At 55.8% G+C, this 13,625-nt stretch overlaps 1 protein-coding gene across 1 annotated transcript in view; it reads right to left on the minus strand.

Annotated features, from left to right (window-relative positions):
• Nucleotides 1–728: 728 nt before the first annotated feature.
• PIGT (phosphatidylinositol glycan anchor biosynthesis class T) overlaps nt 729–13,625 on the minus strand; it is a 17,995-nt gene continuing 5,098 nt past the window's right edge. The window contains exons 2-12 of the mRNA XM_038750695.1: nt 12,428–12,605; nt 8,990–9,117; nt 8,552–8,652; nt 7,171–7,257; nt 6,642–6,729; nt 6,466–6,563; nt 6,074–6,239; nt 5,716–5,916; nt 3,798–3,963; nt 3,573–3,656; nt 729–2,348 (exon numbers count right to left, since the gene is read on the minus strand). Of these exons, the coding sequence (XP_038606623.1) occupies nt 2,096–2,348; nt 3,573–3,656; nt 3,798–3,963; nt 5,716–5,916; nt 6,074–6,239; nt 6,466–6,563; nt 6,642–6,729; nt 7,171–7,257; nt 8,552–8,652; nt 8,990–9,117; nt 12,428–12,605 (1,550 nt within the window). The 3' untranslated portion in view covers nt 729–2,095. The remainder of the gene's footprint in view (nt 2,349–3,572; nt 3,657–3,797; nt 3,964–5,715; nt 5,917–6,073; nt 6,240–6,465; nt 6,564–6,641; nt 6,730–7,170; nt 7,258–8,551; nt 8,653–8,989; nt 9,118–12,427; nt 12,606–13,625) is intronic.

The following is a 13,625-nucleotide window of genomic DNA, read 5'->3' on the forward strand; positions in this document are numbered from 1 at the left end:
GCCAGCCGGAGCCAGGACCTACAAGGCCAGGGGAAGACGCGGGCACGGCCACCCCCTCTGCCCGTGACTCAAATCCTCCCTCCTCTTCTGGCCCCTTTGGCCCTGATGCACAGGGCATCCCCACTGGGACAATAAAGTGTCTTGGGCCACTGGAATCCCAAACAGGACAGTTTAGCACACTTCTGCCCATCCTCCCGATGACCCTGGGGTCTGGTGCCTGCTGTTGGGCATGGATTTTGGGGGGATAGGAGGAGCCTGCACCCACGCTTCTCAGCAATTACCCATCGAAGCAGAACCAAGCCCTTGCCCCAGCCCAAGGGGCCCCTCCCCTCCATGGGCTCAAAGTTATAAACCAGATCCACAAAGAACTTCATGTCTACAGCCCAGGGGCCACCGTTTCCCTCCCACTTGGGCTGGCAGGGATTCCCCTCGGTTTGGTGCCAAGATGCTTTCTGAGAGAGAACCAGTGCACACCAGGGTCAGTGTCTGCCGTCTCTCCCTCCGCACCCTTCCCCAGCCCAGGTCCAGCGGCATGAACAGTGGTCCCAGGGGTTGGCAGTTCCCCCACTACCCCTCCTTGGGGCTTTCCTCAGAGCTCCCAGGCCTTGGCAAGTAAGAGAACCTGCTCCCCTCCCATCACCTCAAGGAGTTAAGACCCACAGTGAGCTGGGGCAGTAGCCACACTTTATTCCCCAACCCTCTCCCTCCCTCTTCTTCTCAATCCTCCTCCCTCCCCCCAAGACGTTTCCCACACAGCCCCACCTGGCTCTCCCCTCACAGTCCCAGGACCACCCATGTGGCCAACCGTGAGCTCTCAAAAATGTCACCCAGGGCAGACATGCCAGGGAGAAAGGGAAGGCATCAGAGTGGTACCTGGCTCAGCAGCTGCCCTGGTGGGCAGGGGGAGCGGGCTCAGAGAAGGGGGACACCCCGGGCCCGGTGGATCAGAGGAGGGGGACAACCTGGGCCCAGCCAATCAAAGGAGGGGGATGCCTTGGGCTCGGTGGATCAGAGGAGGGGGACACAGCCCGGTCCGGCGGATCTGAAAAGGGGGACACCGCCCGGTCTGGCGGATCTGAAAAGGAGGACTCCTGGGGTCCAGTGCATCAGAGAAGGGGGACGCCCCGGGCCCGACAAATCAGAGTAGGGGGAGGCCGCAGGCCCCATGGTTCTGAGAAGGGAGACATCCTGAGCCCAATGGTTTTGAGAAGGGGAATGCCCAGGCCTGACATATCAGAGAAGGGGGACTCCCTGGGCCCGGCAGATCAGAGAAGGGGGACGCCCCGGGCCCGGTGAATCAGAGAAGGGGGACACCCTGGGCCCCGTGGTTCTGAAAAGGGAGACACCCTGGGCTCAACAAATCAGAGAAGCGGGACTCCCCAGACCCGATGGATCGGAGAAGGGGGACTCCCCGGGTCCGGCGGATCAGAGAAGGGGGACGCCCTGGGCCCGCTGGTTCTGCCAGGAAGGACGCCCCCATCCCAGCAAATCAGAGTAGGGGGAGGCTGCAGGCCCCATGGTTCTGAGAAGGGAGATATCCTGGGCCCAGTGGTTTTGAGAAGGGGGGTGCCCGGGCCTGACATATCAGAGAAGGGGGACTCCCCGGGTCCGGCAGATCAGAGAAGGAGGATGCCCCGGGCCCGGTCAATCAGAAAAGGGGGACACCCTGGGTTCCGTGGTTCTGAAAAGGGAGACACCCTGGGCCCAACAAATCAGAGAAGGGGGACTCCCCGGACCTGATGGAACAGAGGAGGGGGACTCCCCGGGTCTGGTGGATCAGAGAAAGGGGACGCCCTGGGTCCGGCGGATCAGAGAAGGGGGACACCCCTCAGCCAGATGGATCTGAGAAGGGGGACGCCCCGGGCCCGGCAGATCAGAGAAGGGGGATGCCCCAAGCCCAGTCAATCAGAGAAAGGGGACATCCTGGGCCCGCTGGTTCTGAAAAGGGGACGCCCCCAGCCCAGCAAATCAGAGTAGGGGGAGGCTGCAGGCCCCATGGTTCTGAGAAGGGAGACATCCTGGGCCCAGTGGTTTTGAGAAGGGGGATGCCCGGGCCTGACATATCAGAGAAGGGGGACTCCCCGGGTCCGGCAGATCAGAGAAGGGGGACGCCCCGGGCCCGGCGGATCAAGTTTGCCAGGCGCTTGGCCAGGCCGCCCCGGCTGGGCACCTCCAGGTGGAAGGTGCGGGTCAGGAGGTTGTAGAAGGAGCCGTAGCACACGGCCACCACGGTGCAGGTCAAACAGATGACGTTGTAGGGCATGCTGAAGTCCGGCGTCGGCAGGTTCACCAGCAGCGGCTCCGTGTACAGGCGGACGAAGTAGCTGGACCCGTCGGACACGGGGAACCTGGGGAGGGAGTGGGAGGGTCGGGAGGCGGGGAGGGGAGTGGGAAGGGGGTGGATCCAAGACCCAACAGGAGGGTTAAGTCTCATCTCGCTCATGGGACCCTCTCCAACCCCCCAGTGGCCTCATGATAACAATAACAATTATATTATTATTATTATTATTATTGCTGCAGTAGGATGACCGGTTTGGCAATGGGCGTTTGTTCCTGTTGGCCACTTGAGTTACAAAATATCTCTATGTTTGTTAAATAACAATAATTATGCTGCTACGTGCTTTCTATATGCCAAGCAATGTACTAAGTGCTGGGGTGGATACGAGCAAATTGGGTTGGACACAGTCCCTGTCCCACGTGGGGCTCCCGGTTTCAGTCTCCATTTCACAGATGAGGTCACTGAGGCCCACGGCAGTGAAGTGAGTCGCCCAAGGTCACGCAGCAGATAAGTGGCAGTGCCGGCATTGAAACCCATGACCTTGTGACTCCTGGGCCCGTGTTCTCTGCGTTTCTCCAGGCTGCTTCAGTGCTTGGCACATAGTAAGCGCTTAATAATAATAATAATAATGGCATTTATTAAGCGCTTACTATGTGCAAGGCACTGTTCTAAGTGCTGGGGAGGTTACAAGGTGATCAGGTTGGCCCAAGGGGGGTGGGGGAGACACCGTGCTTACTATGTGCCGAGCACTGTACTAAGCACTAGGCGAAAGTTCAGAATAATAATAATAATAATGGTATTTGTTAAGCGCTTACTATGTGCAAAGCACTGTTCTAAGCACTGAGGATGAACAAATACCAACATTATTATTATTATTATTATTATTAATGCCCAGTTGGAGTAGAAGCTCCCCGTGGGCAGGGACCGTGTCACACATTGCTTGCTTATTCTATACTTCCCAAGTCCCCGGATCGGTGCGCCACATGGAAGGCACGCTCAATAAATAGAATTACTTCTATGACGAGGACAAGTCCCCCGTCCGGGGTCCGGGAGCTCGGCTTCGGGACTTCCCTCCCTGGCGTCTGGTCTCCTCCTACCCCGTTCTCTCCTCCCCGCACAGCACCCAGGGATGTCAAGGGAGACGACCCTTAGCACGGGAATGTCGAGGGCTCCCAATCACATAATCCCCGCTGGAACTTGGGCCAGCCTGGCAGGCCCGAAGGCCACGAGGCTCCCCGGGCGAGGGTCCTGGCCCCAGGAGCGCTTCCCCTCCATCCCCGGGGGTCACACTCACAGCGTGCTGAACAGAGGGCTCTCCTCCCAGTCGGCCGTCTTGACTCCTACCACGCTGGGCACCAGGGCGCTGAGCACCGACGGGCTGCGGACGAGAGACGGGGGCACGTGACCCGGGGGTCGCGCCCGGGAGTCGGGGATGAGGGAGAGGCTGAGGGGAGGAGGAGAAAGAAGGGGGAGGCGGGTCGGAGGGGTGGGGGGCGGGGGGGTCCAAGACCAGCAGCACCTGACGTAGAAGCCGTGGTTGGGATCGGGGGTGTATTCGGTCCACTTGAGCAGGGCGCGCTCAAACTGGATGGACACCTTGGTGACGGAGTTGGCCGGGAGTTGGATGAGCATCTCCAGGAGGTGGGGTCGCTGTCGGTCCTGGGCCGGCTGGTAGTGGATGTAGCCTGCCGGGAGTCAGGCGCGGTATCGCCTACCCCAGAACGCCCTGCCCTCGCCCCACCGTGCCCCTGGCATCCCCTCTGCCCTCACGGGCCCTCTCCCACCTTCCGCTGCGAGTTCCTGGCTCCGAGCCCTGCCCGCGTAGCCTGGGACGGTGCCCAGGCGTGGGGGGCAGAGATGGAGAGGGAGAGGTCGGGGTCAGCCTCCTGGGGCAGACCCTTCCTCGCCCACCGCTGAGGGGCTTCTGGGTCGCTCTTTTTTGTGGCGATTGTTGAGCGCTTGCTATGTGCCAGGCACCATACTAAGCGCTGGGGCGGGTACAAGCTAGTAACTGTGGTATTTGTTAAGGGCTTGCTCTGTGCCAGGCACGCTACTAAGCGCTGGGGCGGATTCAAGCAAACTGTGTTGGAGCCGGCCCCGGTCCCACAAGGGGCTCCCAGTCTCGTTCCCCATTTTACAGCAGCGTGGTTCAGTGGAAAGAGCCTGGGCTTTGGAGTCAGTGGGCATTCATTCATTCAATCGTATTTATTGAGCGCTTACTGTGTGCAGAGCACTGGACTAAGCTCTTGGGAAGTACAAGTTGGCAACATACAGAGACGGTCCCTACCCAACAGCGGGCTCACAGTCTAGAAGGGGGAGACAGACAGACAACAAAGCAAGGCGTGGGTTCAAATTCCGGTTCCGCCACTTATCAGCTGAGTGACTTTGGGCAAGTCACTTCACTTCTCTGGGCCTCAGTTACCTCATCTGGAAAATGGGGATGAAGACTGTGAGCCCCCCGTGGAACAACCTAATCACCTTACAACCTCCCCAGCGCTTAGAACAGTGCTTTGCACACAGTAAGCGCTTAATAAATGCCATCATCATCATCATCATCATCATCAGAGAAGCGAAGTGACTTGCCCAAAGTCCCACAGCTAACAAGTGGCGGAGCCGGGATTCGAACCCATGACCTCTGACTCCCAAGCCCAGGCTCTTTCCACTGAGCCACGCCGCTTCTCTTAATCAGGTTGGACTCAATCCCCGCTCCGCAGAGGGCTCACAGCCTGAATCCCCATTTTCCAGATGAGGGAACTGAGGCCCGGAGAAGTGAAGGGACTTGCCCGAGTTCACCCGGCAGACGGGTGGCGGGGGCAGAATTAGAACCCAGGTGCTTCCGACACCCAGGCCCGGGCTCTACCCACTGTGTCATGCTGCTTCTAGATTGTGAGCCCGCTGTTGGGTAGGGACCGTCTCTATACGTTGCCAACTTGGACTTCCCAAGCGCTTAGTACAGTGCTCAGCACGCAGTAAGCGCTCAATAAATACGATCGAATGAATGAATAATAATAATAATAATGATGGCGTTTGTTAAGCGCTTACTATGTGCAAAGCACTGTTCTAAGCGCTGGGGGGATACAATGTGATCAAGTTGTCCCACGTGGGGCTCACAGTCTTAATCCCCATTTTTGCAGATGAGGGAACTGAGGCTCAGAGAAGCTAAGTGACTTGCCCAAGGTCACACAGCAGACTTGTGGTGGAGCTGGGATTCGAATTTTTAGACTGTGAGCCCACTGTTGGGTAGGGACTGTCTCTATGTGTTGCCAATTTGTAACTTCCCAAGCGCTTAGTACAGTGCTCTGCACATAGTAAGCGCTCAATAAATATGATTGATTGATTGATTGATTGATTGATTGAATGAATGAATGAATGAATGCTTCTCCCGGGGGGTTTACGGGAAATGCGGGTTGAGGGGGCCTGGGGCTCGGGGGGCTCACTTGGCTTGTTGTCCTTGCCCTTGGTGGTGATGACCAGCGTGTGGACGTAAAGGCGCAGGTACCAGGGCACCGTCTCGAGGAGCAGCACGGGGAAGGCCCGGTAAGGATGGGTGTTGGACAGGAGGGTGCTCAGCTCTCCCTGCTGCAGCCCGTAGCCGCTCACGTACCGCTGCGCGTGCAAGAAGGGCACCGGAAGAGGAGCTGGGAGGGCAGAGGGGGCGGGGGCCAGGAGGACCACCGAGGGAAGGACCAACAGGAAGACCGCGGTCTCCTTTCACTCTCCCTGCGCCCCTCCCTTCCGCAGCAACGCGACCACCGCCCCCCGCCAGGCCACGGCGGCCCCCCAGGCCCCCCTCACCCCCATCCTGGGGCCGCTTGCCCCTCAGCTGGAGATTGAGGCTCCGGGACCCGTTGAAGGTAGCCGGGTCCAGCAGGTCGAAGACGGCGTAGGTCCTCCGCTCCCCGAGGACGACGGCCTGGTAGGTGTCCTTGGGGGGTGGGCTCACCTCCAGGGCCTCGCCGTCCTGGGGGCACACGGGCGCGGACGTCGGCGGGCCGGCCGGACGGACACCCGAGCCCGCCGGGCCCCGAGGGCGAACCCGACGTGGACTGGGGAAGAATCAGGAGCAGGTGGGCGGAAAGGCAGCGGGACCGGTAGTTTGGCCCCCTGACGCTACCCCAAAAGAGAGATTTCGGTCCGTCGGCCGGACGGGAGGAACCCCAGCCCACGGAACAGATGCCACCGCTAACCTGGGCGTTGCCGGAGACGTCCACGTAGACGCGGCTCTGCGTGGCCAGGGGACAGGGCTCCGTCAGGGTGCGGGAGAACATGCGGAAAAGCGACCAGTCTGCGGGGGACGGAGGGCGGGCAACGTCAGCGGGGGCGCGGGCGGAGGGCGGGGAGGGACGGGGGCCCGGCCGCTTACCTCTCTTCGCCTGCCCCGTGGTGAAGGCGTCGAAGACGACCGTCAGCGTCTGCCTCAGCTCCCAGGAGACGCCGGTGCAGCGGGCATCCTGGCACGGGGGGGCACGTGGGGACAGTGAGCGGCAGAGGCCCCCTCTCCCACACCCCTCCGCGAGAACCCCAAAAAGAGTACAGATCCTTCCTTTCCCGACGCCTCGGCGTCCTTGAAGCGTGGCGAGTAACAGCAACACTTGTTAAGGGCTTACTCGGCGCCAAGCGCTGCACGAAGCACCGGGCTGGAGACAAGATCATCAAGTTGGGCAGTCCCCGCCCCACGGAGGGTTCACAGCCTAAGTCGAAACGGTCAGTATCCCCCGCACCTCCCTGCCTGCCCTCATTCCGGTCCCTCGGCGGCGTTCCCACGCCGGATTTCCCGCCTTGCTCCCGACGGGAGTCGGGATGGCGGCCTCCTGGCCCGTTAGCCCTCTGAAGGCCGACCCCCTCCCGGTCCGAACCCACCCCCGACTCAAAATGCGACGGGGGCCACTTACTCTGCACACGGGGCGGATATGCACGGCCTGCGAGTGATAGCTGCTGTGGAATAAACGCTCGGCTTTGAGCAGCACCGAGAGGCCGGCCTGAGGGAGCGGGAAACAACACGCTTTGACAACCCTCCTGGAGGCTACCTACCTCGGGGTCTATTCATTCATTCATTCAATTGTATTTATTGAGCGCTTACTGTGTGCACAGCACCGGACTAAGCGCTTGGGAAGTCCAAGTGGGCAACATATAGAGCCGGTCCCTACCCAACAGTGGGCTCACAGTCGACCAGGGCCAACCGTGGCCGCTGCGTAAGGAGCTGCAGGAGGCCTACGGGAATTTAGGGAGCACCCGCTGGGTGCAATGCGCCGTACTAAATGCTTGGGGAAGTGTAACGGAAGCGCGGGGCACCAGGAAATTACACTCCCGTGGGGGTAACAATAACAATAATAATGATAATAATGGCATTTATTGAGCGCTTACTATGTGCAAAGCACTGTTCTAAGCGCTGGGGAGGTTACAAAGTGATCAGGTTGTACTAAACGCTTGGGGAAGTGTAACGGAAGCACGAGGCACCAGGAAATTATACTCCTGTGGGGGTGACAACAATAATAATAATAATGGCATTTATTTATTATTATTATTATTATTTATTGAGCGCTTACTATGTGCATTAACAAGGGTATGGGTATTAACAAGGTAAGCGGGTTGGGCACAGTCCCTGTCAATCAATCAATCAATCGTATTTATTGAGCGCTTACTGTGTGCAGAGCACTGTACTAAGCGCTTGGGAAGTCCAAGTTGGCAACATCTAGAGACGGTCCCTACCCAACAGTGGGCTCACAGTCTAAAAGGGGGAGACAGAGTGGGGCTCACAGTCTCAATCCCCATTTTACATTAGAGGTAACTGAGACCGAGAGAAGTTAAGTGACTTGCCCGAGGTCACACGTGTGCGGAGAACTCTACTGAGCGCTTGGGAGAATACCGTCCGTCAGAGTTGGTAATAATAATAATAATAATGATGATGATGGCATTTATTAAGCACTTACTCTGTGCAAAGCACTGTTCTAAGCGCTGGGGAGGTTACAAGGTGATCGGGTGGTCCCACAGGGGGCTCACAGTCTTAGTCCCCATTTGATGAGGGAACTGAGGCCCAGAGAAGTGAAGTGACTTGCCCAAAGTCACACAGCTGACAAGTGACGGAGCTGGGATTTGAACGCCTGACCTCTGACTCCGAAGCCTGTGCTCTTTCCACTGAGCCACGCTGCTTCTCCTTCTCTTGGTAGCCACAGGGAGGTCCCCAAAGAGTCCCTCCGTCCCCCCTGCCCCGACCTGCGGGGTCCACCTGCTCCCGGGCATCGAGGGGGACGCGCTCTGCCCGTCAGGGCTCACCTTGGAGCTGCAGGGCAACAGCTTCTTCCACGGGGTGAGGTTCTCGGTGCAGACCACCTCGCGGGGCAGGACGGCGTAACGCAGGAGTCGGTGGTCCGTGGCTGGAAGAGCCCGAGGGACGAGGAGGGCGAGTGGCCCGACGGGGTCTCTCCGGTTGCCCCTGCCCTCCCACTTGATGACCTGCCCGGGCATGCCAGGAGATGTGCCCGCACAGGCCCAGGGATGACCTACGATCAGTTCCCCCCGTACCCCACCTTTCCCGGAGTCGGGGGAGGAGAAGGACGCACGGTGGGGGACAATCCGTTCCACCCGTTCCTTCCTGGAGCCCCAACGCCCACCGTCCATCCCCCGGGAATCCCTCTCCCCTCCATCCCCACCCGGGAACGGAGGAAGAGGTCGAGGGAAAACGGGGGAGCGGGGCGGCGGCGAGCTGCTCACCATTGGCCAGCCCCAAGGGTTTGAAGGAAGCCGTGGGGGTGACGGTATTGGTGGAGTCGATGAAGTTAAGGGAGGCGCAGAAGATCCCCGAGAGGACGTTGCTGAGCTCCTTCCAGGATTTATCGACACTGAAGAGGGGAAACCCACAGGCCTGTCACCATCATCCTCATCATCAATCGTATTTATTGAGCGCTTACTATGTGCAGATCACTGTACTAAGCGCTTGGGAAGTACAAATTGGCAACATATGGAGACAGTCCCTACCCAACAGTGGGCTCACAGTCTCAAAGGGGGATGGCAATGCCCACCCCCTGGCAATGCCCACCACCAGTCAGGCGAGCGGGCGCAGCACCGTACTGCGCGCTTGGGAGAGAGCGCGAGAAAAATAAACAGACTCGTTCCCTGCCACAGTGAGCTTACAGTCCAGAGGGGGACATGGACAGGAATAGAAATAAATAAATTACAAACTGCTGAGTGACATATGGGGGTCGAGGGAAAGGCCTTCACACCACCCTGGGGCACAGAGTGCGAGTCCTCCGCGGTCCAGGGCCAGCAGGGCAGAAGAGGCTATGAGCCCGCTGTTGGGTAGGGACCGTCTCTATATGTTGCCAACTTGGACTTTACACTTAGTACCTCATCTGTAAAATGGGGATTAAAGCTGTGAGCCCCCCGTGGGACAACCTGATCACCTTGTAGCCTCTCCAGCGCTTAGAACAGTGCTTGGCACATAGCAAGCGCTTAATAAATGCCATCATTATGATTATTATTATTACAGTGCTCTGCACAGAGTAAGCGCTCAATAAATACGATTGTATGACTGAATGAAGAGACACCACCCCTGACCTGCAATACAGCGGGGTCCGGCGGAGGAGAGACCAGCACATCCTGTCATTCATTCAGTCATATCCAACTTGTACTTCCCAAGCGCTTAGTACAGTGCTCTGCACACAGTAAGCGCTCAATAAATACGACTGAATGAATTCTTGAGCGCTTACTGTGTGCAGAGCACTGTACCAAGTGCTTGGGAGAGACCGACAGAACAGTAAACGGACACATTCCTGCCCACAACGAATTTACAGTCTAATAATAATAATAACTGCGGTAGTTGTTAAGCGCTTACTGTGTGCCAGGCACTGTACTAAGTGGGGGTGGATGCAAGCAAATCATTCATTCTTTCATTCATATTTATTGAGCGCTTTCTGTGTGCCAGGCACTGTACTAAGCGGGGGTGGATGCAAGCAAATCATTCATTCATTCATTCATATTTATGGAGTGCTTACTGTGTGCCAGGCACTGTACTAAGCGGGGGTGGATGCAAGCAAATCATTCATTCATTCATATTTATTGAGCGCTTACTGTGTGCCAGGCACTGTACTAAGCAGGGGTGGATGCAAGCAAATCATTCATTCATTCATTCATATTTACTGAGCACTCACTGTGTGCAGAGTACTGTGAATGAATGTACTAAGCGGGAGCAAACCAATCTGGCTGGACACAGTCCTTGTCAATCAATCAATCAATTGTATTTATTGAGCGCTTACTGTGTGCTGAGCACTGTGAATGAATGTACTAAGCGGGAGCAAGCCAATCAGGTTGGACACAGTCCTTGTCAATCAATCAATCAATCAATTGTATTTATTGAGCGCTGACTGTATGCAGAGCACTGTACTAAGCGCTTGGGAAGTCCAAGTTGGCAACATATAGAGACGATCCCTACTCAACAGTGGGCTCACAGTCTAGAAGGGGGAGACAGAGAACAAAACAAAACATATTAACAAAATAAAATAAATAGAATAAACACGTACAAGTAAAATAGAGTAATAAATACGTGCAAACATATATACATATAAACAGGTATCCCACCTGAGACTCGCAGTCTCATGTCCCACTTCACAGATGAGGCGACTGAAGCACAGAGAAGTGAAGTGCCTTGCCCAAAGTCACACAGCTGACAACTGGCAGAGCTGGGATTCAAGCCCATGACCTCTGACTCCAAAGCCCGGGCTCTGGATTTAATTTCCACTTGACAGAAGAGACTGAGGCTCAGAGAAGTGAAGTGACTTGCCCAAGATCACCCAGCAGCCAAGTGGCGGAGCCGGGATTAGAACCCAGGACTCCTGACTCAGAGTGCTCTGTTCTTGCCATTAGGTTACATTAATATGTTTTGTTTTGTTCTCTGTTTCCCCCTTCTAGACTGTGAGCCCACTGTTGGGTAGGGACTGTCTCTATATGTTGCCAACTTGGACTTCCCAAGCGCTTAATACAGTGCTCTGCACACAGTAAGCGCTCAATAAATACGACTGAATGAACGAATGAAAATGACTACCATTGTTATTATTATTCCCGGGTCCTGAAGGTCATACAGGAGAAGCAGCGTGGCTCAGTGGAAAGAGCCCGGGCTTTGGAGTCAGAGGTCACGGGTTCGAACCCCAGCTCCACCAAATATCTGCTGTGTGACCTCGGGCAAGTCACTTCACTTCTCTGAGCCCCAGTTCCCTCATCTGTAAAATGGGGATTAAGACTGTGAGCCCCCCGTGGGACAAACTGATCACCTTGTATCCCCCCAGCGCTTAGTGCTTTGCACATAGTAATCAATCAATCATATTTATTGAGCGCTTACTGTGTGCAGAGAACTGTACTAAGCGCTGTAGTAAGTGCTTTGCACATAGTAATCAATCATATTTATTGAGCGCTTACTGTGTGCAGAGCACTGTACTAAGCGCTGTAAGTGCTTTGCACATAGTAATCAATCGTATTTATTGAGCGCTTACTGTGTGCAGAGAACTGTACTAAGCACTGTAAGTGCTTTGCACATAGTAATCAATCGTATTTATTGAGCGCTTACTGTGCGCAGAGAACTGTACTAAGCGCTGTAGTAGTGCTTTGCACATAGTAATCAATCAATCGTATTTATTGAGCGCTTACTGTGCGCAGAGAACTGTACTAAGCGCTGTAGTAAGTGCTCTGCACATAGTAATCAATCAATCGTGTTTATTGAGCGCTTACTGTGCGCAGAGAACTGTACTAAGCGCTGTAGTAAGTGCTTTGCACATAGTAATCAATTGTATTTATTGAGTGCTTACTGTGTGCAGAGCACTGTACTAAGCGCTGTAGTAAGTGCTTTGCACATAGTAATTAATCAATCGTATTTATTGAGCGCTTACTGTGCGCAGAGAACTGTACTAAGCGCTGTAGTAGTAAGTGCTTTGCACATAGTAATCAATCGTATTTATTGAGCGCTTACTGTGCGCAGAGAACTGTACTAAGCGCTGTAGTGAGTGCTTAACAAATGCCATACGGCATTTTGGACTTGCCCCCGCAGACGAAATGCCTCAGATCGGCACCCACCCCACCCCCCCCGGGCCCACCCCTCGGGCTGGCGAGGAGGCTACCCCCTCGCAGAGAGGGTGGGCAGCGGGGAGCCGAGCGGGCACTTACTCAGCGACAGAAGGCTGGAACCAGGCCCAGAGTTCGGCGCCGGTCGGGGCCTGCAGGAAGGGCTGGCCCCAGTAGCGAGTCCGCCAGAAGCCTTGGGTCAGCGACAGGTGTAGCTCTCGCACGGAGTACTTGGAGATCAGCTGCCCCAGGGCCTTGGGGAACAACCTGTAGTGAGACACTGCCGGGTGGGGGGAGCCTGTAAGAGGCCAGTTAGACTGTGAGCCCACTGTTGGGTAGGGACTGTCTCTATATGTTGCCAATTTGTACTTCCCAAGCGCTTAGTACAGTGCTCTGCACACAGTAAGCGCTCAATAAATACGATTGATGATGATGACGAGTTGGGGGAGCCCCCCATCCCACGAGAAGCAGCGTGGCTCGGTGGGAAGAGCCTTTATTTATATGATGGCATTTATGAAGCGCTTACTACATGCAAAGCACTGGTCTAAGCGCTGGGGAGGTTGCAAGGTGATCAGGTTGTCCCACGGTGGGGGGCTCACGGTCTTCATCCCCATTTTACAGATGAGGGAACTGAGGCCCAGAGAAGTGAAGTGACTTGCCCAAAGTCACACGGCTGGCAATTGGCGGAGGCGGGATTTGAACCCATGGCCCCTGACTCCAAAGCCCAGGCTCTTTCCACTGAGAGAGTTCTAATCCCGATTCCGCCACTTTTCATTCACTCATTCATTCAGTCGTATTTAGTGAGCGCTTACTGGGTGCAGAGCGCTTGGGCAGTACAAGTTGGCAACATCTAGAGATGGTCCCTACCCAACAACGGGCTCACAGTCTAGGAGGGGGAGACAGGCGACAAAACAAGTAGACAGGTATCAATACCATCAGAATAAACAGAATTATAGCTTGTCAGCTATGTGACTTTGGGCAAGAAATAATACTAATTTTAGTATCCGTTAAGCGCTTACTATGTGCAAAGCACTCTTCTAAGCGCTTGGGAGGATATAAGGCATCAGGTTGTCCCATGTGGGGCTCACAATCTTAATCCCCTTTTTACAGATGAGGTAACTGAGGCCCAGAGAACTGAAGTGACTTGCCCAAAGTCACACCTGACAAGCGGCAGAGCCGGGATTTGAACCCATGACCTCTGACTCCAAAGCCCGGGCTCTTTCCACTAAGTCACACACATATAGAGACGACCCCTACCCAACAACTGGCTCACAGTCTAGAAGGGGGAACAACGTGGGGT

The sequence above is a fragment of the Tachyglossus aculeatus genome, chromosome 8 (assembly GCF_015852505.1).
Source record: "Tachyglossus aculeatus isolate mTacAcu1 chromosome 8, mTacAcu1.pri, whole genome shotgun sequence".
NCBI lineage: Eukaryota > Metazoa > Chordata > Mammalia > Monotremata > Tachyglossidae > Tachyglossus > Tachyglossus aculeatus.